The sequence below is a fragment of the Equus przewalskii genome, chromosome 31, assembly GCF_037783145.1.
Source record: "Equus przewalskii isolate Varuska chromosome 31, EquPr2, whole genome shotgun sequence".
Lineage (NCBI taxonomy): Eukaryota > Metazoa > Chordata > Mammalia > Perissodactyla > Equidae > Equus > Equus przewalskii.
In genome coordinates, this window is record NC_091861.1 from 10,303,353 (window position 1) to 10,327,400 (window position 24,048).

Here is a 24,048-nt window from a genome sequence, read left to right on the forward strand (position 1 = left end):
AGATTACCTAGGATCACAAAACTATGCCACTGAAATCTGGGTTTTTTTTTTGTTTTTGTTTTTTTGTTCCAAATCCTGTTTACTCTCCTGCATAGTGTTGAAGAAACTTTAAGATGGGTTGTGGAAGTGAATAGGACAGGTTAGATCTCCTTCCTTCCCAGAGAACATACCATTCCATACTGTAGCCAGTTAGACCGTGAGCACCTGTGTCCTCGTTCTGTGTGAGAACTGAACTTGTGTACCCTAAAGTGTAAAGCTGCCTTTCCCTTGTTGTGTGTTGGGACTTAGCAGCTGTTGGCGCTCAGCAGCAGACCTTACAATGGAAAGTGAAGAATACCATGTCCAATTGAAATTACAAAGGAGAACTGAGTATGCAAGCTGTTTAGCTGGAATTTCTAGCAGCATGTCAATGAGAGGAATAGGCACTTACAAATCTGCTGTTGGACCTCAGTATTAACCTTTAAACTTGCGGTTCATAGTAGTTCTCAAATTATTATAAAAACTGCCAGTGTCAAATTTGAATAGAAATATGCAATGATTGGCTTAAATTTTTGTAAACATATAAGCTACATAGAAAATGAGGTTGAATTCAAAATTAATATATTAAAAAATGAAGGCAGGGGCCAGCCCCCTGGCATAGTGGTTAAGTTCAGGGTGCTCTCCTTTGGTGGCTGGATTTGCAGGTTTGACTCCCAGGTGTGGACCTGTGCCACTCGTCTGCCATGCTGTGGTGGCAACCCACATATAAGGTGAAGGAAGAATAGCACAGATGTTAGCTCAGGGCTAATCTTCCTCAAGAAAAAAAAGGTAGATTGGCAACAGATGGCAGCTCAGGGCTAATCTTTCTCAGCAAAAAAAAAAAAAAGGCAAATTGTCTTTTTGATTTGAATTATCTGGAAGGAAGGGCTGCAGGAAAGGAGACCCTATGGGGGGGTGGGGGGGGGGCCACTAAGTGATGTAAAGAAATAACTGGATTTAGTCACTGACTGGGCAGAGAGAGTGAAGAAGGAAGGAATCTAGGATGATGGGCATTTCTAATTGGTAGGCAGCAATGTCTTTATGGTTGTACAACATACAGGAGCGAGTTCACTGGAGGAGGGATGAATATGTTTGTACTATCATACTGTAAGAATACTATGGCTTAAACAGTTTCATCACTCACTAAGGGAGAGCTGGGGGTATAAAGATGAGTAACGTTTGATTTCCACCCTCAGGGCGCTGAGAGTCGAATGAAGGATTTTAGAGTAATTGGGTATTGCTAGTACAGAACTATGACAAGGGTAAGTGCTACCCGACTCTGCTGTTTCCTGAAGCGTGCTTCTGCCTGAGGCTTTTGTACATTTTCTGGAACACTCTTCCCCCATTATCTGCTTGGGTCGCTTGGTCGCCTCCTTCAGGGCTTTGTTCACATGTTATCTTCTCAGTGAGGCCCTCTCTGGCCACCCTATTTAAAATTGCAAAGCCTGCTGTCCACCCCACTCCCTCTATCTCTGTCTTGCACATGCTAACCTCCTATCCTGCTTCTTTCCATAGTAGTTATGAGCATCAAAATGCGATATATTTTTGGTTTCCGTTTGGTTTATTGTCTCTCTCCCCGCTAGAATGTAAGCTCTTTGAGGGCAAGCTACGGAAGGGGTTGTCTCCTTTGTTCTCTGTTGTATACTTAGTGTCCAGGGTAGTATGAGGCTGTCATTGAATAATTGTTTATTTAGATGTTATATAATTATTGTGTCCTATTGACTAGACAGATTCAAGAGTGTCCTGTGAGAGCATTAAAGAGTTGATGCCAAAATACCGTTGGAAGATTTAAACACATTATGTCAAAACTGAAATTGCTGTCTAGAATATACATGGCCAGTGAAAAACAGCTCCATTCAGCAGCCTGGGGGTGCATGACCCCCACCTTACAGTAGAGTGCTATGACTCTGTTGCTCAGAATCAGCTGTTTCCCAGGATCAATCCTGAGATATTAATCTAGCACAGAGATGCTCAATAAATATTTGTTAAATGAATAGGTTATTTCGAAGACAGGATAATACCTGCCGTTGATCATCTTTACTATGCCTTATATCAGTGCTACTCGAAGTGTGGTCCACTGATCGCGGCTGGTCTGCACACTGTTACTGGTCTGCAACAAGTTAAAGAAAGAAATTGAGATTTAAGATTTAGAACCTTTAGAGCAATTTGGCATCTTCACGATAATTTTTATTATATTTTATGAAAGTAGTAGCCTGGAACAGATTGGTGGAGGGGAGCTAGTTCTAATCGGTCGTGCATTGCCCTGAGGTTTCTATTGGTCACTTGCTTGTGTGCTTAAAGCATATTTAAAACTCGCCCTTGAGAATAGTCCTGTTTTACCTGTGGGCATCCTTGTGAGGTGAGATTATTCTCTAGAGAAGAAGATTTGATAGATTTCTGACCTTTACTAATAGAATGTCAACTCTTTTTACCTGCTTGTCTGGTAACCAGAGAATTTGGGTTTTCCCTCAGTGACAAAATCTGGTCTCACTTTGTCTTAAAATGGTGCAGTTATGGATTTAGAAAATTATTATTTTTGCCTAGGTTTAAAAAAAGTTTTTTAAAATAATTTTATTGAAGTTTAATTTATATAGCATGAAATTCACCATTTACATGTACAATTCAACGAATTTTTAGTAAATTTACCAAGCTGTGCAACCATCATTATAGTCAGACTTAGAGCGTTTCCATCACCCCAGAAAGATCCCTTGTATCCATTTGTCATCGCTCCATGTGCCCACTCTCATCCTAGGCAACTGCTAGTCTGTATTCTGTCTCTAAAGATTTGTCTTCTCTGGACCTTTCATTCAAATTGAATCATATAATATGTGATCTTTTGCAGGAGGCTTCTTTCGTTTAGCATAACGTATTTGACATTCGTCTGTGTTGTGGCGTGTGTCAGTATTTTATTCCTTTTCCTTGCTCAATAGCATTACGTTACAGTTGGCCCTTTGTGTCTGTGGTTCCGCATCCAAGGATTCAACCATCCCCAGATTGAAAGGCCTATGTTGGTTGCATCTGTACTGAACATGTACCAACTTTTTTTCTTGTCGTTATTCCCTAAACAATACGGTATAACAACTATTTACATAGCATTTACATTGTATTAGGTATTATAAGGAACCTAGAGATGATTTAAAGTATACAGGAGGATGTGCATAGCTGATATGCAAATACTAGGCCATTGTATATAAGGAACGTGAGCATCCCGGCAGGTTTTGGTATCCACAGGGATGCTGGAACCAATCCCTGAGGATTCTGAGGGACGCCTGCATCTGGATATACCCCATTTTGTGTATCCGTTCGCTAGTTGATGGACATTTGATCGTTTCTACTTTTTGACTGTTATCAGTAATGCTGCTGTGCACATTCACATGTAGGTCTTTGTGTGCACATATATTTTCATTTTTCATAGATACTTAGGAGTGGAATTGCTGGCTCCCATGGTAAATTTGTGTACAGTTTTTTAAAGAAACTGCTTACTTGTCCAAACGGCTGTACCATTTTACATTTGGAGCAGCAATGTGTAGGAGTTCCTGTTTCTCCGCCTCGGCAGCATTTGTTCTTGTCTTGCTTTTTGATAGCAGTTCTAGTGCATCTGTAGTGTATTTCACGGTGGTTTAAATTTGCCTTTCTCTTGTGACTAATGATGTTGAGCGTCTTCTCTTATGCTTATTTTTCCCTCTGTAAATCTTGTTCAGGAAATGTCTGTTCAAATCTTTTCCCATTTTTTAATTGAGTTTGTCTTTTACTTATTGAGTTATAAGAGTTCTTTATATATTCTGGATACAAGTCCTTTATCAGATATGTGATTTTCAAATATTTCCTCCCAGTCTGTTGCCTAATTTTTAAAAACAGGATTCTGATTGAATTTAACATCCTTGTCTACTGACTGTTAGCATTTGGGCAGGGGTTTAGAGCTTTCTTCTGACAAGGACTCTGCTTAGGTTAATAGCTTCTATTAGCAAATTACATAAAGAACTGTTAAATAACTTGTGCCACACTGTAAGTTCCCTGAGTTTGGGGATGTACAGTTGACATTGTTAAGTGTAAGACTATGTTTCTAAAGGGAACTCCATATAGGTGGTAGGCCAGCCAGAGTTAGAAAGGAAACCAAGCATGGAACAAACACAATGGCAGTGTCTGTGTCTCTTTGTACTTTCTCCAGTATAGGATCCAAAAAGAGTGGGTTTATGAATGACATTTTAGGAAACATATTATGGGATTTCCAGCTTTGGAGGAAAAGAAATAAATGGATGGAAGCAGTTTGATTAAGTAATATGCTATCATGGCAAGTGGTATGATTTTGTGTAGGCATTTTTTGCTTTATGATAAGGAGGATGCACACCTTTCCTAGATTGGACAGAGGCCATCAAGTATAAGGAACGTGACCCCTGATCTTTAAAGACATCATTGCATAGAATAGAACTCCTGTCTAAGGCTTTTTCTGGAAACTTGGTGAACTGTCGTCTGCAGTCAGCTTGGTAGGAAATCTGGCACTTGCCACCCTTTGTATTCTTGTCTCCATTCCCCACCCAGAATAGTACAGTGTGCTTGCGAGTTATAGTTTCAGATTCTTTTGCTAGTTACAGAATGGTTCACCAAAGAATCCTTTCAATTCTTTGGGGGATTTTTCCCCCACAAATTTTTAAAAATTGAGATAAATATCACATAACATAAAATTTACCATCGTAAAATTGTACAGTTTGGTGATTTTTAGTATATTCACAATGTTACACAACCATCACATCTACCTAATGCTAGAACGTTTCCATCACCCCTAAAAGAAACTCCATACCTGATATCAGTCCCTCCCAATTCCCTCCTTCCCCAGCCCCTGACAAGCAGTAATCTGTTTTCTGATTTATGGATTTACCTTTTCTGGACATTTCATGTAAATGGAATCATATAATATATGATCTTTTCCATCTGGCTTCTTTCATTTAGCATGTTTTTGAGGTTTGTCCATATTGTGATGTATCAGTACCATATTCCTCTTGATGGCCAAATAATATTCCATTGAATGGATGCACCACGTTTTGTTATCCATTCATCAGTTAATGGACCTTTGGCGTGTTCCTACTCTTTGGCTGTTATGCATAATGCTGCTGCTGTGAACATTCATGTACAGATTCTTTTGTGTGAACATATGTTTTCAGTTCTCTTGGGAATATACCTAGGATTTTGAAATTGCTGGGTTATATGGTAACTCTGTGATTAACTTTTTGAGGAATTGCCAAACTGTTTTCCACAGTGACTGCACCATTTTACATTCCTACTAGCAGTGTATGAGGGTTCCAGTTTTTCTACATGCTTGCCAACACTGTTATTTTTTTCTCTCTTTTCTTAAAAATTATACCCATCCTAGTGGTGTGAAGTGGTATCTCATTGTGGTTTTGATTTGCATTTCCCTAATGACTATTGATATGACATTCATGTGCTTGTTGCTCGTTTTTATATCTTCTTTGGAGAAATGTCTATTCAAATCCTTTGCCCATTTTTAAATTGAGTTATCTTTTTATTGTTTAGTTGTAAGAGTCAATTCCTTTGGTTTTGCTGTCTCAAAAATAGCTTTGGATTCTTACTGTTGAGCTTGGACTAGTAGCGTGGATCCAGCATTGAAAACTCACCCAAAGCCTAGCTGCTGATTTCACGTATGATGATAACTGGGCAAACAAAGATTTCCGTGTGTGATTGATGGAGGATTTTCTTCATTTTCCATGAAAAGCATTTTCAAAAGTATAATTTGATAGAGTGTTATCACTTCATTGTGGATGTAATTTGGATTAATCTTATCGGCAAATTAGTGGTAGATTGATAAAGTGTCTCTGGTTGGTACTATTATTGGTGTTCACTGGAAGTGTTTAAACAGAATCTGGACAACTGCTTATTGGCTTGTTACAGAAGAAATTCATGCATGCTAAAGAAAGTTGGATTAGATGCCATCTGAGATTCTTTCCAGCTCTGAGATTCTGTTTTTACTGCCTAGAGCTGAAATTTGTCCCAGTGAAATGGTATGAAAAGTAGTGTGTCTTATTTTCATTGTCCTTGTATAAAGGGCTTGATTCTAAAGATAAAGTAGATTAATACATTGAAAACAGAACAAAGTATTGTTGTACTTCACTGTCTGATTTTTAAAAGAGTTAAATTGTTTCACCTTGTTGTGCTTGAGATTGTTTGCTTTCCTTCAGTTCTGAATAGTATTTTTCTTCTTACAGATTAGCAAGACATCTACAAAAAGAGGCCCAAGCTCAGCACAATAATTCTGAATTCACAGAAGAACAAAAGGTACCATAAAACAACCTCTAGATATATCAGATTCCAGATGAAAAGGGTTCTGTCTTTTGAGTCCATTAAGCAAAAACAACAAAAGCTGTTAGACTTAAGTAGAAAGAATGGTACTGATTATGCTTTGCCAAACATCGAGTGATGAGATAGACCACGTGATTTACCACTGAATGAATTTCTCGCTTGACCTCCTTTGCTCAGCCCTGTAGCCTTTGTTTACCTTTAGTGGAGACCATCCACACTTGCTCAGGTGGGGCAGGGTGGGGGCTTTCAGTGTTGGAGTTTGATTGTAATTGCGTCCTATCTCAATACTTACTGAACCCTGAGTTTTCTTAACTCCTTCTTCACCTCCTCTCAAAACAAACAGAAAAAATCACAACGCCCAAAAAAGCCACCACTGAAAAAAATTAGTTCAAGTCAAGAATTTGGTATAAGAATCCGTCAGCAAAATAAGTGCATAAGGTTGCAGAATGTTTCAATGGTGTGCTTTCTCCTTGAATTAAAAAATCTGTCAGGTTGGTTCCCTGTACTGTTAGAGATTGTGAAAAATGGGATGCTTTAAGAGGCTTTACTTGAAAAAGAGTGAGAAGAAATGCAAAGAACCAGTTCCCATTTTTTCCTGGCTCAAGGTACTTAGTGTTAAGTCAAATTTTAATCTTGTAGATAATGAAAAAAAATTGTGTCAGTCTTTCCCCTCCTCTCTTAAGAAAAGACATTGTGAAAACTATGGTGACTTAATTTGCTTTAATTTATTCTTTTTGCAGAAGCAATGGAGTGATTTTTTTTGGTACACATTTTAAGTAAACCTAAACAAATTTGTTTTATTCCTTAGGCCTGTATTTATTTGACTCTTATTTGTGAGAGTTTGGAAAGGAAAAAGAAAACTCTGAAGATTAGGGTTAGCTGTATTTCTTACACAAGTTAGTATATTTGCATTTTAAAAATATTCAGAATCTTCATTATCTAATGTACTTTTTTGTATTTAAAAAAGAAAACATCTTGCTGCAGTTTAAATATATATTTTTCTTTTTTCCTTAATAATTGCTAATATCCACAATAAGATTTAGGAAACTTTGGATTTGAGCCTTGGAAAATAATTACCACGGAGGAAATGATTGGCTTGCTTAAGGGAAGGAACAAAGACTATATGCTTTATCATCTACAACATTTGTGGAATCTGTCTAGGAACTGATTAGGAAGTGATCAGCTGGCATCACAAAATAGAGTTAAAACACCCAAGTTGTGAAACAGAATCTCAGATACCTGAATATATAAATTAATAGCTAACAAAGTGTGTTATGAAAATGGAAACAAAATAAAAGCTTAGGAAATTAAAGAAAATTTTTATGAGCCCTATATTTTACTCACCTATTTGCCTTGAATTACAGGCTTTGTCTGCAAAATCTCTTGCTTAGGTATAGAACCTGTGAGTAACATGACCTCAAATGTAAAGTGATTTGACGTAAAACATAGTAAAATTACTCCCAAAAAATGCATCAAGAAATGAGCTTTGCTGTATGATGGTGATTAGACTAATGAGAAAAAATTAACTTTTTCTTAATTTTCTTTAACTTTCCAAGGCCGAAGCTGGTGTTTGATAGTGCTCTTTAGTCTTTAATATATAGCTGTTCCTTAGTAGCCGCTTGGCTGCTGTCTTTTTTCAGCTTACACAGACCCACAGATCGTACACTGCACCTCCTCCAAAGGCGCAGGAGGCAGCACGACCTCGAGTAGGAGCCTGAGATCTCAAGGCAGAAGAGTTGGTCTTGGATCCTGGCTCTGTCTCTGGGCCTTAATTTCCTTATGTGTGAAAGGGGGGATTTGATAACCCTAAATGATCTTAAAAGGTATCCCCAAAGCTTCTAATGACCTCTGCCTTTAAAGGATCCTGAACATCCTCCTTTCCTGGAGGTCTGATTTCTCAGGTATTTATTGTTTATAATAACTGCCTAGGAGGCATTTGTGGCTGCCAGTTGTGACTACAGAGAGAGCTTGTGCCTGCCTGCCTATGCCTTGGGCATGGAGAAGGACCCCCAAATCACTCCACACAGCACTAGGAATAGAAGGTAAATGTACACATTTATGTAAATACATACATTATGCAAATGTATGCATATATGTAAATGTATGCATTTACGAATTTAATTTTCTTTAAAAATACAGGTGGAACATTCACAATGGGCCAGAAAACTTTGCTTACATGTAGGCCTTATTTGAATGTCATATAAGGAAAAAGAGGCTCCAAGTTAATAAATGGTTAGAAAACAGATTTCCTAGATGTGATCTGGGGAACATTGGATCTGAAAAATTAACAGATGTTATTTGAACAGAGAGAGTTTGTGACTTCTCAGGGCTTTTAATATGCTAACATGTATGTTGAATTTTTAAAGAGTTTGAGTATTTCTTAAACTTGTTTGCTTGTGGAAGTCCTCCTCCTTCCTGTGTAAATAAACACATTTCATTGAGTCTAGTGATCTGAAGAACGTGTTATGGGAAATTTTGAGTCTGCAAAATTAATTGAATGCCAGACCTGGCACTTAAGCCAAGGAGGAGAAACTTGATTGTGTTTTCCTCAAAAGAGGAAAGTGAGCAACGTTCCTTACATTACTCTAAGCAAAATTGTTCTTTATGTCTTCTATTTTGGATTTTATTCTGTATGCTTTTACTATTTTCAGTGTTTTTGTAGCAGTGACAATTTTAGAATTATGCCAACCATTCAGCAGTTTGTGGGACTGTGAAAGAAGACTTCTTAAAAACCAACCGTATTTCTAAGTGCTTTCTTTATGAAGCTTTTTACTTTCTGGGTCACAGTAAGCTCTCAGAAATATTTGATGAATAAATCCTTTGTTGGATCTTAGGGGATTGAGATTTATTGATACACATTATTTTAAGATAAACCCTAATTTTTGAGATTATATACATCCTCACAATATTTATTTTAAATGTAAAGAACTCTAAATCAGAACTACTGATCTCTCTAAACTTATTAATTGGTGATAAGTAGCATAAAATCTTCATATGGGTTTTCGATTCATAATATTCTCGAAAGATTTCTGGTGGAAAATAAGAAAGTTTGTGATTCTTATTTGATCCTCCCTCATGGTTAGCTGACTTAGCTTTCATTTCACTTCTCAATAGTTTTGTCATTATAACAACCGGGTTTAGTAGCCAAAGAATAGCTGCCAAAAGCTTTCATTCCATTGAATTCCCTACTTTGGTGTAGTAGATTTTCTCGTGTAAGTTTCTGGACAGAATAGAACATCCTGTCTCATGATGCTTAGAAAGTTTTTCCCTGTTTTGAATCAGATTTGTTGGTAATGAGAATTCCAGCACTATATGCTTGTTTTATGTTTTATAGGTTCCCCCTTTCCACCGCCTCCCTCCCCCCTTCCTTCTCTGCCTGGAGGGTGGATGGCTGGCTGCTTAAATCTAAAACCTGAAGTCTGCGTTGAGACTATGCTACTCGAACTAGGTGTCTTTTTTAAACCTATTTTTCCTTATATAAATTGAATACATTTTAGCAAAATTAGTTTAGCTCTTTTTCTTTTCCTTTAACTGCTCTTTTTGCGTTAATTTCCTAGCGATGAACAAGTAAAATAGCCAAAATTGTGAAAATGAGGAAATTTTTCATTTCTGTGTCGTATTAGGCATGAGCAATTAATTTGAATGCAGGGCTACTAATTTAAATCTTTCTAAAATTAGACTTCACTTACCTTTAGTTCTTAGTCTTAATGTACGTTAGTTAGTAGTCAGTACTTATACTCTGGCACGAGAGACCCGGTACTTCTTAATCATTTTTCCGAAGCATTTGTTTCTAAGAAAGGTGAAACAGTTACAGTAGCAAGCTGTTGATTTTGACATGAATAAATGCTACATGTTTTAAAAGTCGTTTCTGCAGCTGAAAATGATAGTGTTTTGCTCCTTTTTTAATACTGATGTTGGGTGTGGTCCCTTAAAATAGTTATGAATAATGCCTTTTGGTATTTTGCCATAGCTCAGTAGATTCTGTGTAAAAAGCTGTTGCTTCTGCTTAACTTGAAGAAATGTTTAAATTTAAAATAGATTACTCGTGAACTCACAGTTGTTAAACTGCATTTTACCTTAAACGTTAAAGGCATCAAATCAAAGGGATTTTATAGTAAAGAAGGAAAAGGAGTTAATATTTTTAAAGACTTACTCATTGATACATCTCATTAATATAGGCAAAATCCTCTTTTAAAAGGCATTTTTAAAAGAACATAAAAAGTCTTTGACAAAGAAGCAGAGGGCCTACAATGGAGAAAAGAAAGTCTCTTCAACAAATGGTGCTGGGAAAACTGGACAGCCACATGCAAAAGATTGAAAATTGACCATTCTTTTTCACCACACACCAAAATAAACTCAAAATGGATCAAAGACCTAAAGATTAGGCCTGAAACAATAAGTCTTCTAGAAGAGAATATAGGAAGTACACTCTTTGACATCAGTTTCAAAAGAATCTTTTCGGACACTATAACTCCTCAGTTGAGGGAAACAATAGAAAGAAGAAACAAATGGGACTTCATCAGACTAAAGAGCTTCTTCAAGGCAAGGGAAAACAGGATTGAAACAAAAAACAGCTCACTAATTGGGAAAAAATATTTACAAGCCACTTATCCAACAAAGGGTTAATCTCCATAATATACAAAGAACTCACATGGCTTAACAACAAAAAAACAAACAACCCGATCAAAAAATGGGCAGAGGACATGAACAGACATTTCTCAAAAGAAGATATAAATATGGCCAATAGACACATGAAAAGATGTTCATCACCGCTAATCATCAGGGAAATGCAAATCAAAACTACACTAAGATATCACCTTACACCCGTTAGATTGGCAAAAACATCCAAAACCAAGAGCAACAAATGTTGGAGAGGTTGTGGAGAAAAAGAAACCCTCATACACTGTTGGTGGGAATGCAAACTGGTACAGCCACTATGGAAAACAGTATGGAGATTTCTCAAAAAGTTAAAAATAGAAATACCCTATGACCTAGCCATCCCATTACTGGGTATCTATCCTAAGAACCTGAAATCAGAACTCCCAAGAGTCCCTTGCACCCCTATGGTCATCGCAGCATTATTTACAATAGCCAAGACGTGGAACCAACCTACATGCCCAGAAACTGATGATTGGATAAAGAAGATATGGTATATATACACAATGGAATACTACTCAGCCGAAAAAAAAGACAAAATTGGCCCATTCGCAGCAACGTGGATGGACCTCGAGGGTATTATGTTAAGCGAAATAAGCCAGTCAGAGAAAGACGAACTCTATATGACTCCACTCATAGGTGGAAGTTAATATATTGACAAGGAGATCTGATCAGTGGTTACCAGGGAAAAGGGGGGGTGGGGGGAGGGCACAAAGGGGGAAGTGGTGTACCCACAACATGACTAACAAAAATGTACAACTGAAATCTCACAAGGTTGTAATCTATCATAACATTAATTAAAAAAAAAACATAAAAAGTATGGCCAAGTTGTATTAAAATAAGTGTATTACTTTGTTGTATATACTAGTGGTCCCTCAGTGTGCACAGGGGCAGGGGCATTGGGCGGGATTGGTTCCAGGACCCCCATGGGTATCAGACTCCTTGGGTGCTTGAATCCCTTAGTTGGCCCTTGGGATCCACAGGTTCCGCATCCACGGATTCAACCAGCTGCAGATTGTATGTGGATGTGGAATCTGCGGATATGGAGGGCTGACTGTATTGCTGTTGTATAGAAGGCGTTGATGTCTAGCGCGAGTTGCTTAATCTCTCTTCAGTTTTCACTTCTATGAAATGGTTGTATCTAACTCATAGGGTTATAGTGAGGATTGAATGAATGGATGTCTGTAAATCATGTAGGAAAGTCTGTTACTTAGTAAGTGCTCAGTAGCTGTTAACCATTACTCTATAATTATAATTGTAGTTTAAGTTATTTACTAGTGTTGTCACAGTTGAGTGGTATATTTGAACCATGTTTTGGGGATGTTAGATTTTATGCAGAAAAGACTATTACTGGTTCCGATGCAACAGCTGTTTGAGAGGGTGGATAAATCTATGTGTATCTTGAATCCTTTTGGAGTTATTATATTTAAATGTGACCTTTAAATTTTCAGGATAAAATTGGGCATTTTCTAAACTCTTGTGTTAGGATTAATAGGAATTTTTAAGGATCGTGGAAATAGTTAAATGTTGTTACTTTTTCCTTAGCCGAGAGTCACGTCTTGCTCAGTGGTGGTTTATTGTGTGAGTTGCTGTCCCAGCTGTTTGTTGTCTTTGCAGTTTTTGCATAGTGCCCACTAGCGGAAGCGCCAGGGACCAGGGCAATACTTGTTACTCCTCTTTGCTCCTCATTTATCTTCCAAAGAAAATTGACAAAAGAGAACACCGCCAAATCCGATTGACTAAACTTCTGCAAGTCATTGGTACATTTAGAAAACATGTCATTTTATTTTTTCAGAATATTTCATCGTGAGGGCATTGCAGATATTGTACATAAATTCTTCCCTTTTGCGATCTGGATTTATTTCTAATAAAAACTTAAGAAATGTTTTTTGGGGGCCGGCTCCGTGGCCGAGTGGTTAAGTTCGCACGCTCCGCTTTGGCGGCCCAGGGTTCGGATCCTGGGCGTGTGACATGGCACCGCTCGTCAGGCCACGTTGAGGCGGCGTCCCACATCCCACAACTAGAAGGACCTGCAACTAAGATATACAGCTGTGTACGGGGGGGGGGGGGGGGTGAGATTTGGGAAATAAAGCAGGAAGAAAAAAAGATTGGCAAAAGTTGTTAGTCCAGGTGCCAATCCTTAAAAAAAAAAAAAAGAAATGTTTTTTGGAAGGACTTAAAATTCTCGGTGGGTGTAGTTCAGCTGCCTGCTCTTACAGATATCTCTTCTGTAGGTTTCCTCCTTCTCATTTCCACCTGAGTCATTCCTGTTCTTGTTCTGATTACCATTCAGCCGGACAGTTGAAATAATCTGGTTGATCTTCCATTAGTCCTTTTCTTTTTCTATTTCAACGCGCGTATACTCTCACCACAATAGTCTTCCTCAAGGGCAGATCTGATAGTCATTTTTCTGTCCAAAAACCATCTGTGTTATTTACTGCTAAAGTAATAACAGATTGCTCAGCTGGTCATTGAAGGCCCTCTTCAGAATGACTCCTCGCACACACACCCTTCGCATTTCAAACCTGTCTCCTTCTGCGTCAGTTTGGGACTTTAAACAACTGAACCATGACAGTTTATAAACTCTTTAGTTTTAGAAACCTCCCAGTCATTGGGCCTTGATTCTTAATACAGGTTCTTTCTTGTTTCTTCATGAGATAATTATACCTTTCCTGCCTGAAGCTTATGGAATCCAGTGTCCCCGCTTTATATTACAGTGATTCTGTACGTGTCTTATCTCATATAATAGAACATGAGCTTATTAAAGGCAAGGACTGTGGCCTATCGTTTATATTCATTTCATAGTTCATGTTCTATAAAACAGATCTGACTGTATAATTTGGCGCCATTCATCACAAGTATTGATTTTGCTTGGTATTGCCTATATATTTAATTGAACATGTCAAGATTGGACTTAAGTCAAAATTAAATTATACCTTTATGTTAACTTTCAGATATTTTTATTTATAAGTCTTTTAGTGAAGATCAGACTTTATAGAGAAGAAGAGAAGGCAAAGCTTGGGAGGGAAGATATCAGAAGTGCTTTTCATTGCCCTTTCAATCATATCTAAAGCTATCATCAAAGCAAACCTGATTTAAAATTGGTGTGGTACATTAGGTCAGGAGAGAATATATAGTCACTTTCTCTCCCTTATCCAAGCCCTTTGCCTCCTGTTTCTCTTCCCTACAGTATGCAAAATGCTGAAAAGAAATAAAATTTAACTTATTTTAAAAAAAATTATAGATCGCTTGTTAATAAAAATTAAGTCGATGATTTTGACAACCGACAGAATATATGTGGTAATTATAGCTTTTTTCTTTTTCCTACAGAAAACCATAGGCAAAATTGCAACATGCTTGGAATTACGAAGTGCAGCTTTACAGGTAAGTAGGATTTTTTTTTCTTTCTAAGATAAGGAAAAGAAATTATGAACTATTCTGATAAAAGATGAGGCATTCATGCTAAAAGCAGTATTGTCTCAGAAGGGTTTTATAACAATAAGAATTCATGGGTTGAACTCATATTAAAAGATTTAGTTAATATTTTATAAACTGTAGAAATGAAAAACATAGCTTTTTTTTTCTTGTTACTTTTAGCCTGAATGTTTCAAAAATACAGAACAAACAGAAGTTTGGGATTTTTCCTTTTCTACTTTGAAAGCTAGGAATAGATTCATTTATTTTGCCTACTATCGAATGTTTACTTCTTGCTACTTAAAAAGACATAGGGTGTCATGAAATCTTTGTAATAAAAAGATGTAATATGTGTATTTTAAATTCAGTCCACACAGTCCCAAGAAGAATTTAAACTGGAGGACCTGAAGAAGCTAGAACCAAGTAAGTTTTATTTTCTATTTTAAACAGTAATCTTCTTTTAAAAAAATACATAATCTATTATAGATACTAAGATTGTTTAGCATAGATGCCTATTTGATTTATTTCTGTTAATATCTAGTCTTACGTGATTTTTTTGTGCTTTTGTAGTTTCTGTAACATTTATAGTAATTATTATTGGGTTCACCTTTGTTACGGTACACCTCTAGGCTCTACTTCATCCATGTGTCTTAGCCTTTATTTTGTTTTAATCACCTTGATAAGATTGTGGTCACCCTGGTAAGCGTTTACAGCAGAGTCTCCTGGAGAATGTGCAGTTACACTCATTGGTGCTCACTGTACCCTGTGCCTTCGAAAGCTACAGTCCAGCTGTGGAAGCGGCTCTACAAAATAGTTCCTTGTTGTCCCCATTTTCCTCTCCCTTCTTGAAAGCTTTCTGGAAGTAAACAGTTCCTTCCAATGTTCTGGTGGTTAGAATGCTGCTAAATAAAGCTTTTTGCTGGTTCAAATGACTGTTCTTTCAGAGGGAGAGTTTGTGGCACAGGCAAAGGCACAGGCGTTGAATGTCACCGCAGTCAATCGTAGGACCTCTCGCCACCCCTGAAGGAAACGCAGTGCCCATCAGCATTCACTGAGTTCCCCTAACTCCCCAACCCCCAGCCCTAGGCAGCCATTAATCTGCTTTCTGTTTCTATGGATTTGTCTATTCTAGACATTTAATATAGATGGAATCATATAGTATATTGTCTTTTTTGACTGGCTATATGTAAGTTTATTTTCAGAAAAACACATTGATGGCTTTAAAAAAAAAAAGATTACAGCTGCAGTTAGGGTGTCTGTGTTGTATGATGTTCGATTTTTTTTAATCATAACAATAATTAGGATTTTGGCTGCTTTGTTAGTCACTATTTCCATTAGGTTTTTCTTTTTCAGTTTGTTTCGTAATAAAATTTTAGAATCTTATAGATACATATGATGACTGTAAAGATTATAAACCATTTATCGTCAGATATTTATGATCTCTTCCTATAAACATGCTCAATTATTTCTCCTGTTGCCTCAGAGGATCTTTCAGTGGTGATGGTTCCCATTTCTTAGAGTAGCAGCTATGTTCCAAGCACTCAGGTAAATCACTCAACTGCAATTTGCTACCTGACGCTTGCCTGTGACCTTACCCTTGTAAATGCCAGAACTGGGTTTGACTGGGGTTCAGAGGGACCCCAAAGCCTTTGATCCTTCCACTACATTCTGTTATTAGTACTTGTAATGGTGCAATATTGACATCCGCGCTAAATATCATAGTCGTCCAGTTCATGCTTCTGAGAGATTACTGACCCATATGTTAGTGGCAGATTAGACTAAAATCTACGTTAATCTTCTAATTCTTGTTTTTTTGTTTGTCTTTATGTTTTTTAAGGTGAGTGGGAATAGAAAGGAAAAGATGATACTACTGGGATTCATTTTGTTACATTTTGAATTTATGTAGTGCTTTTCATTTGGACTTCTCCCTTCCTGGTATTTATTATCTTTTTAGGTGATTTTAATTTGCTCTTGCCTCTTAAAGGAACATACATGTGTATATTGTATCTCAGAATGATATGCTCTGTGATTTTGAATTTATCAAAGTTAGGTACTTGTTATGAGTTAATTATTTTATCAGAATTAAACATTTTCTACCAATTGGTATTTGACCATATTTCAGGTGAAGTGTTCTTAGTCAAGCTTAGTCTCCCTCCCTCTTCTAAGACTGTGGGGAAAAATTAATTAATGACTGTACCTTTCAATATGTGGGACTTAGTTGCTTTATTTTGCTAATGTATTTTTCCTTCAGGGTTTTTAGAATCTCTTGATAATCCTGCCTGAAATTCATACTAATGCTAGGATCTTGAGGGCCAGCCCTGGTGGCCTAGTGATTAAGTTCTAGAAAGTACTAGTCATTTAATTTCCTTGTGTTAATCCTTAGTAATATAATGCTTCTTAATCAAACAGATCCCCTCACCCACTCTGTAAGATTCCCTTCCATTAATTCATCCTTCAAGGCCCCAAAGAAATCCCACTTTTCTCTGAAAGCTTTCCTTGCTCTCCCTAGGCATAATTAAGCTCTGTAGAGGAGCACGTTTTATATCTGTCATCATGGTCTGCCCTGGATTATTCTCACTTATATTTATTTCTCTCCTCAAGGAGATTGTGAATAACGTTTGAGTTTTCCCCACAGAGTGTAATTCAATGCTTTGCATATGGTGTGAACTTGGCAGATTTTTAAGTTGAATAGAGTTGATTGTCTTCAGGGAATCTTCTCCCATAATTTAAAAAATAGCCCCTCAGATTGGAAGCACTTGCTCATTTTGCCTGCCAAAAAATGAAACAAGTCAGCCACAAAAGCAGAACACATTGTGATATTGGTGCGTCTGTCACTTTCACAGTGTAACTTCAGGAGGGTGGCAGGCCATGCTCCCCGAGGGCAGGCTGGGAGTGCTGGTGTGTTACTGGTGGAGCGCACTGTTAGATGTCTGCCGTTCTGTGGGCCCACATGTGTGCGACTGAATGAGCCAGTTCGTGCCCCCGACGGGCTCCATGCTCGTCATGGTGCCTTCTGAGAAATTATAAACTTGCTCCCCCTCTTCTCCTGCTCTTCCTCAAGTGTCAGTGCTAGTGTCAGTGGAAGAAAAACCCTATGTGAAGTTTAAGTAGAACCCTATTTTAAAAGAACATTAGAAGGTTATATTATTATAAGAATATTTTTAGAATGTTGTATCTGTGTTATTCTATAGTTGGTGAAAATGAAAACCTATCCTACAATTACAGAAAGTGAGAAGGGATCTGTTTTTTTTCTTCCAAAATTATTTGTACAAATTAAATGTCTGACATATTCTGTACTTGTAAATACAAAGTAAGGAGAGGCTATTATGCCAAAACAAATGTTTCAAAACATTGATACCTGAGAAAAGAAAATACTGTTTAATTCTTCTACTGCAGTGCAAGTGCAAGATATTCTTAATAACATATAGAGTTTTCAGTTTTTTTATTGATTTTTTAATACATAAGTTGAGTTGATTTTCCCCCTTTTTATTATTAAAATATGATCATTTCTGTGCTTTCGTTTCTGATATGAATGATACATGGTGTATTCTTTGTCACCCGCTCGCCCATTCTCAGTATCTAGCATAATGCTATATAAGTGATTAATTGATATTTGAGTTGAATTAATAGTTGGCTCACACGAGCAATCGTATGCCAGATTTAGAAAGGATGTTCTTATAATTTTAAAAATAGTGCTTCTTAGTGACACCTGAAATTCTGGGATTCTAGTCAGCTGGATGGGGAAAAACTATGGAGAGAATAAATTACCATATAATAATGGAGGCTTATAGGGTCCTTTCAATTTTCCCATGCAATTTCATATATATAATTTCTTTAATCCTCTCAACCGGCTGTGAAGGAAGTGGTATTCCCATTTTAGAATTGGGGAAACTGAGATTCAGAGCCGTTATGTGAGTGCTCAAGTCCTTGGCATAATTGTAGGGCTAAGATCTGATTTCACATCTTCTGCCACTTCCTCCTTTGCTTATGAAACTTCAGCTAATAAGGCCACTTTCTTCCTTGAACAAGCCAAACTGCTTCCTGCCTCAGAGCCTTTGTTGTTTCTCTAGCCTGTTCTCTAGTTCTTGGAAAGCCCTTGCCCCAGAGCTACTTATGGACAGTTCCTCTTCTTCCAGGGCGTGGCTCAAATGTCGTCTAATAATTTAGTTTTGAAAGGCCTATCCTGGTCACTTAGCTGAAGTTCTCCCTTGACTCACTCTACTTACACACTCTTCCTGTTTGTGTCCTTTATAGCGCTAATCCCAGTCTTTCATTATCTTGTTAATTTGTTGGCTTATTTATTGTCTGCTTTTCCTGACTAGAGTCTAAGATCCATATAGGAGGGCACGAACCCTCCCTCTTGATCACTGCTGTGTCTTTGGCACCTAAAACCAGTGACTGGAACATTATGGGCACTCAGTGCACATTTGTTGAGAAGAAGAAAGAGAGAGGAAGGATGAGGGTAAGAGCTGGAAGGAGAGAGAGAGAATAAGAATGAATGAGAATCTAGACATAAGTCTCAGACTTCTCTCTCATGGAAGGACTTAGTAGGCGAGCATGTATTAGAAGAAGTCTGATAAACAAATCTAACTCCTGTTGGAGTGAGTCATATAATTACAACCTGTGCACTGGGATTGCCTTCTTTGGGATGATAATATGCCATACATATTTTAGCTCTAAACTGCAGGACTCCAAAGTTAGCCTGAATGAGTTTAGTACAAAATCATAGGAACTTTTTGGCTTGCGCAGTTAATGCCATTACTTCACCTTCATGTAATTGAAAGTAGTTACTGGGAACCCATAAGGCCAGTTATGAAGCACTGAATTACATACTCACAGTACCTCTATAAGGTAGACATACTTAGAGTACCTCTCTGAGTGTAGGCAGACTTGTAGAACTTCTCTCTTTAAGTTTGTGCCAGGATGTAATCATTGGCCACATGATAAAGGAGATAGTGCCATGTTGTTTGAAGACTTCTCCTGAGGATAAATCCCTCTTTGTGTATGTGTGTGTTTGTATGTATAAATGTACATATATGTATGTATATAATAACTTTATCACAAATGGCATGTGAGAATTATAACCAGTTTTACCAAACTTTACCAGTTTTATGGAGTTGAGGGTAAATCTGATTAGGACATAGAGTAAAGATATGCTCCGGTACCTCTAATTGGTCATCTTTGATATCAGTCTTAATTGAAGTACTCCAGGGAGGAAGTCTTCCGTTTCTCTGGTCCCCTGTGTCTCACCTAGGACCTTGTACATCGTGAACTATTTTGGGGTTCATTGTTCACGAGGGGCTCTGACACTCTGGAACTTACTCTCCTTGGAGATCTGACAGTGCTCTCAATTACTGGTGCCTGGAATATACTGTGGATATTTTCATTTTGCCAAGACCTTCAATGGACAAATGCATTGTGGCCCCAGGTGATGATAAGATTGGGAATTTTTTGGAAAGTATTAATATACATAGTGAAATTGATTAAAAATCAGTTACTTATGATAAAATTTGTAATTTTGATTCATGGAAGAGTTCATGTGTCTTTCTCTCTTTTTTTATTCTAGTCCTAAAGAATATTCTTACATATAATAAAGAATTCCCATTTGACGTTCAGCCTGTCCCCCTAAGGTAAAATAAGCACTGATATTCATCTCTTCTTTTATCATGTTACGTTATACCTATTTTTCAGATATTTCTGGATTTTTTTATGTCAGCATTGGTATCATTGATCTATTAACATTTTTATGTCAACATATTTTATATCATCGTTTTACCTGGGAAATGAGTAGCTATGAGGCTTGTCTGGTATATTTGGTTTTATAGCTCACTATTTTGTCTGTCCTTTGCATGCAGAAGAATTTTAGCCCCTGGTGAGGAAGAGCATTTGGAATTTGAAGAAGATGAAGAAGAGGGTGGTGCTGGAGCAGGGTCTCCTGATTCCTTTCCTGCTAGAGTTCCTGGTAGGTATCACTTGTTTAAAAATATTCATTACTTAATCCGAGGTCAGGCTGTTTGGAACTTATTTTGGTACTTGCTAGTAGGGAGTAAAACCTCTCCAGGACCTATGCCAATCTGAAGCAAATTTTTATGGCCATCTTATTGACAGTAGCTATTTTATAAGTATAGTCTGAAAGTATCTTACTATCTGTGTCGGGGGTCCCCAGGACCCCCCTCAGGTTCGCTGATTCACTGGGAGGACTCCCAGGACTCGGCATGTAGTTGTTCTCACGGCTCTGATTTATTGCAGTGAGAGAGTACAAGAACAAGATCAGCAAAGGGAAAAGGCGTGCGAGTGAAGGCTGGAGGGAACCAGGTGCAAGCTTCCAAGACTCCCCTCCCAGTGGAGGCACAGAATTCCTCCAGCAACGAATTGTAACGACACATGTAAAATGTCTCCTAGGGGAGCACACTAGAGACTCAGAGCTCTTACTGCGGGCTCATCACATAGGCACCCTGGGCCTAGCACTGACCAACACTCCAGACTCTCAGGAGGAAAGCAGATATTCAGCATAAACCATATGTTTGCACAGTGACTATTCTTATCAGGGGATGGGGAAACCCTCCCAGAATGCAAGTTTCCAGCCAAGGGCTGACCTTGCCAGCAGACTTTTCGAAGAATAGTAGTCTCAGGCCTGCTATGTGAATTCTTTTCTGTGCACTATCATAAGTCCTTTAATTAATCGAACTGTGCTCGTTAAAACTGGACCCAGGGGAATGGGTACTGAGCAGATGCCCTTTGTTTCCCATCTTGTTTTAGGAAAGCCAGTAGTGTATGGCCAGCCTTTTTCATTCGCTGAAGATCTCGATGAGGATCTTCTCTCCCTGTGACTAACCTGGGCAGGCACCCTGATACGTTGCTGGCCTCTCCCAATTACTGTTTACTCTGTTCTGTTCTTACACAGTGCATAGTTCTCCTCTCTGATAAACCAGTTCACTTTAGGCAGTTTAGCAATATGCTGTAACATTGTGATGCCTTTTAAAATAGGTTCCAGAAGCTTTATCATACAGCTAAATACAATTCGTGTGTCCTCCAGTTAACTTTCTTGTAATAAAAGTATAGTAATATTCCATTATTTTTAATACTCCTTGGGGAGGAGGCAGGAAGAAGTAGGAACCACATAGGTTTGAACCCACAGATACGTGGGCCTGAGTCTAGGCTCTGGCTGTTACTAGTTGAGTGCCTTTGCACCTGTTTCTTAATACCATCTTAAGTGGACGATTAGACCACAGCTCACAAAGTTCTTCCTCATCTCTCAAAGTCTCAAGTCTCAGGCTGGACAGAAGAGAGAGAGTTCCTCACCCAGGCATATATCTGTGTGGAAAGGGAAGGAAAATACCGTTTGATTTGTCCTCTGGGCCTCCAGGCTGGTTTTCAGTAAGGTTTGAGACATTGATATTGTTCCTTGCTCTGAAGCTCAAGCAGTTTTGGAAACATTTCAAGATCTCCTTTTGAGACTTAATTTTTTTTTCTTTTAAATCTAACACTCCTGTCACTTGAAGTCGAAAGGTTTTCTCTAGAGCTTTGCAGAGACTGGTTCATGTGGAATGTCTGTTAAGCAGGCTGTGTTCTGCAGCCCTTCTGGATCTTCAAAGCACCCGGCAACCTCTGGCCTACTCTCTCTGGAAAGTGCTCCGGCAGCTCACCTTTCAACTCAAACACCTCTTGGTAACTCTTCCCTACTCGCTCTAGGAAATGATGGACTGCCCTTTTCAAACTAGCATTTCTATGTGAAGCACATGCCCTCTGACTCATTCCAGACTTTGTGGGTGTCTGTTTGTTATTTTTTTCCAAAATGTGGTACAGTGACACTTGTAAGTCAAGCGTGATTCAAATCACATATTTCTCATGACAGAAACATATAGACTAAAGTGAAGTTTAGTAAATTTCTAGTAGCTGTTAATAAGGAAAATTAAATGAGTCAGCGTACTTATATATACCCTTTATGTATGTATACAAACAACTTTCATCAGGTATGAGTTTAATTTCACAGACCTAGCTACAATATTATTTAAATGGTACTGGTCCCTAAATTTTTTTGCAAATTTTTAAAGTAATTTAAAAAATGAAGAAATTTCTTATAATTTCAAACTCTTTCTCTTGAAAGCTTAGGGGAACCCATGTTCCTCAACTGCTAAACAATTACTAACTAAAGGAAATTGTATATGTATTTTAATATTTTAGCATAAATTCTACCTCTAATTTGAATTCAGTATTTCAAACAAATAGTCTTTACATAACTTTTTAGCTATATGCAATGTAAATTGCAAAGATTCTCGATTGCCAGAATTTGAAGACACATTTAATGTGTTATCTACTATTTATCAAATATTGTGGCCTGTTTGAGCAGTATCATTATCTTAAATTGTGTTTAAAATTATCCCAAAATAACTGAAGAATTTTTCTTGAAAGAAAAAGATGCTACTTAAATGCAAAGAATTATTGTGTATATCCTTTTTATTACCACTTTAGCAGCACAAAGAAATGTGCACTTTAAAAAAAGCATTTGGATGACAGAGAATCTGAGTCAGAATAAAGATGTGAATTTAGTTATAAGTATGATAATTAAAACAATGATAACTAACAGAATATATATATTATCACATATATGTGATATTGCTGAAGCCACGTTTTGGACACCTGAATGAACTCTGTTCCAAGTGCAGATAAAAATTATATACTCCTTCTTAATGATATCTAATTTCTGAAGCACCAAGACAAAATAAGGCCAACTCACCTCTCATTGTAATACCAATGCCGTGGCAAAATCTGTACAGTATCATATAAAATGTCAAACAAATAAAATTACTTAATAAGCAAACTCAAATCACAGTGTTTTCAAAAGATAGCATCCTCAGTAATCTCCGAGAAGGCATTGCCTCTTTTGGATTCTGGTCTGGGTGATCATATACTACTGTCTTGAACAAAGACCATCGTGCCATTTCCCGTTTTGGGCCAGAGGCAAAAATCTTCCTTTTGTTGTGATGTTTGATGTAAGCAATAGCAATTTTTTAAGGAGCAAAATTCATATGATGAAAAAAAATAGCTGTCTTCCTCTTCTGTTTGTGAGGACAGGTTCTTAAAGGATTTCACTGACTTCAATTTCTGTATAACCTCTGTTTCCTTCTATGGACTTAACAGACTCCTGAGCCTTGGGCTGGTGGTCCACTCATAGTCTGGTTCTCCATAATCTCTCTTGACCAGGCTATCTTTGGCCCCTCACAGGGAACCACTCAATGTGAAGAGATACTCCTTATGCTGGGGTCTGCATTGCTGTCAGCATCCCTTGGAAAAGAGAAATTGTAGGTGAGGGACGAGGGGCCACAGATGCTCCTCTGCTTTCTCGGTGCCAGCTGCAGGAGGGAGATGCTGCTGATCGCTGGAGACCTCACCAGCCCTCTGGGGACTCAGTGTCTGGCATGCAGTCCCTCTCACCCTACCCTGGAGGCCATGGTGTAACATACTCAGCTGAGAGCCTGTGCTGTTGCTCGGTCAAACATTTTCACACAGTTTTTAAAGCATTCTGGAGTGGGCTGGTCTTTGTTTAATAAACATAGCCATTTTGGTGATAACATCTGGAACTTCTTTTCATTTCATCTGCAAGAGTTTTGACACTATCACCTCTCTGTGAAGAATGCTGTGAGTTGG

General features: G+C 37.9%; 1 protein-coding gene across 3 annotated transcripts in view; it reads left to right on the forward strand.

Annotated features, from left to right (window-relative positions):
* AIDA (axin interactor, dorsalization associated) overlaps positions 1 to 24,048 on the forward strand; it is a 44,927-nt gene that overhangs the window by 1,939 nt on the left and 18,940 nt on the right. For 2 of the 3 annotated variants that reach the window (XM_070602084.1, XM_070602087.1), the window contains exons 2-6: positions 6,237 to 6,306; positions 14,317 to 14,370; positions 14,769 to 14,823; positions 19,967 to 20,030; positions 20,256 to 20,362. In XM_070602084.1, coding sequence (XP_070458185.1) covers positions 6,237 to 6,306; positions 14,317 to 14,370; positions 14,769 to 14,823; positions 19,967 to 20,030; positions 20,256 to 20,362 — 350 coding nt within the window. Of the gene's footprint in view, positions 1 to 6,236; positions 6,445 to 14,195; positions 14,371 to 14,768; positions 14,824 to 19,966; positions 20,031 to 20,255; positions 20,363 to 24,048 lie in introns of all 3 variants that reach the window. The other variant, XM_070602085.1, reaches the window with a different exon arrangement.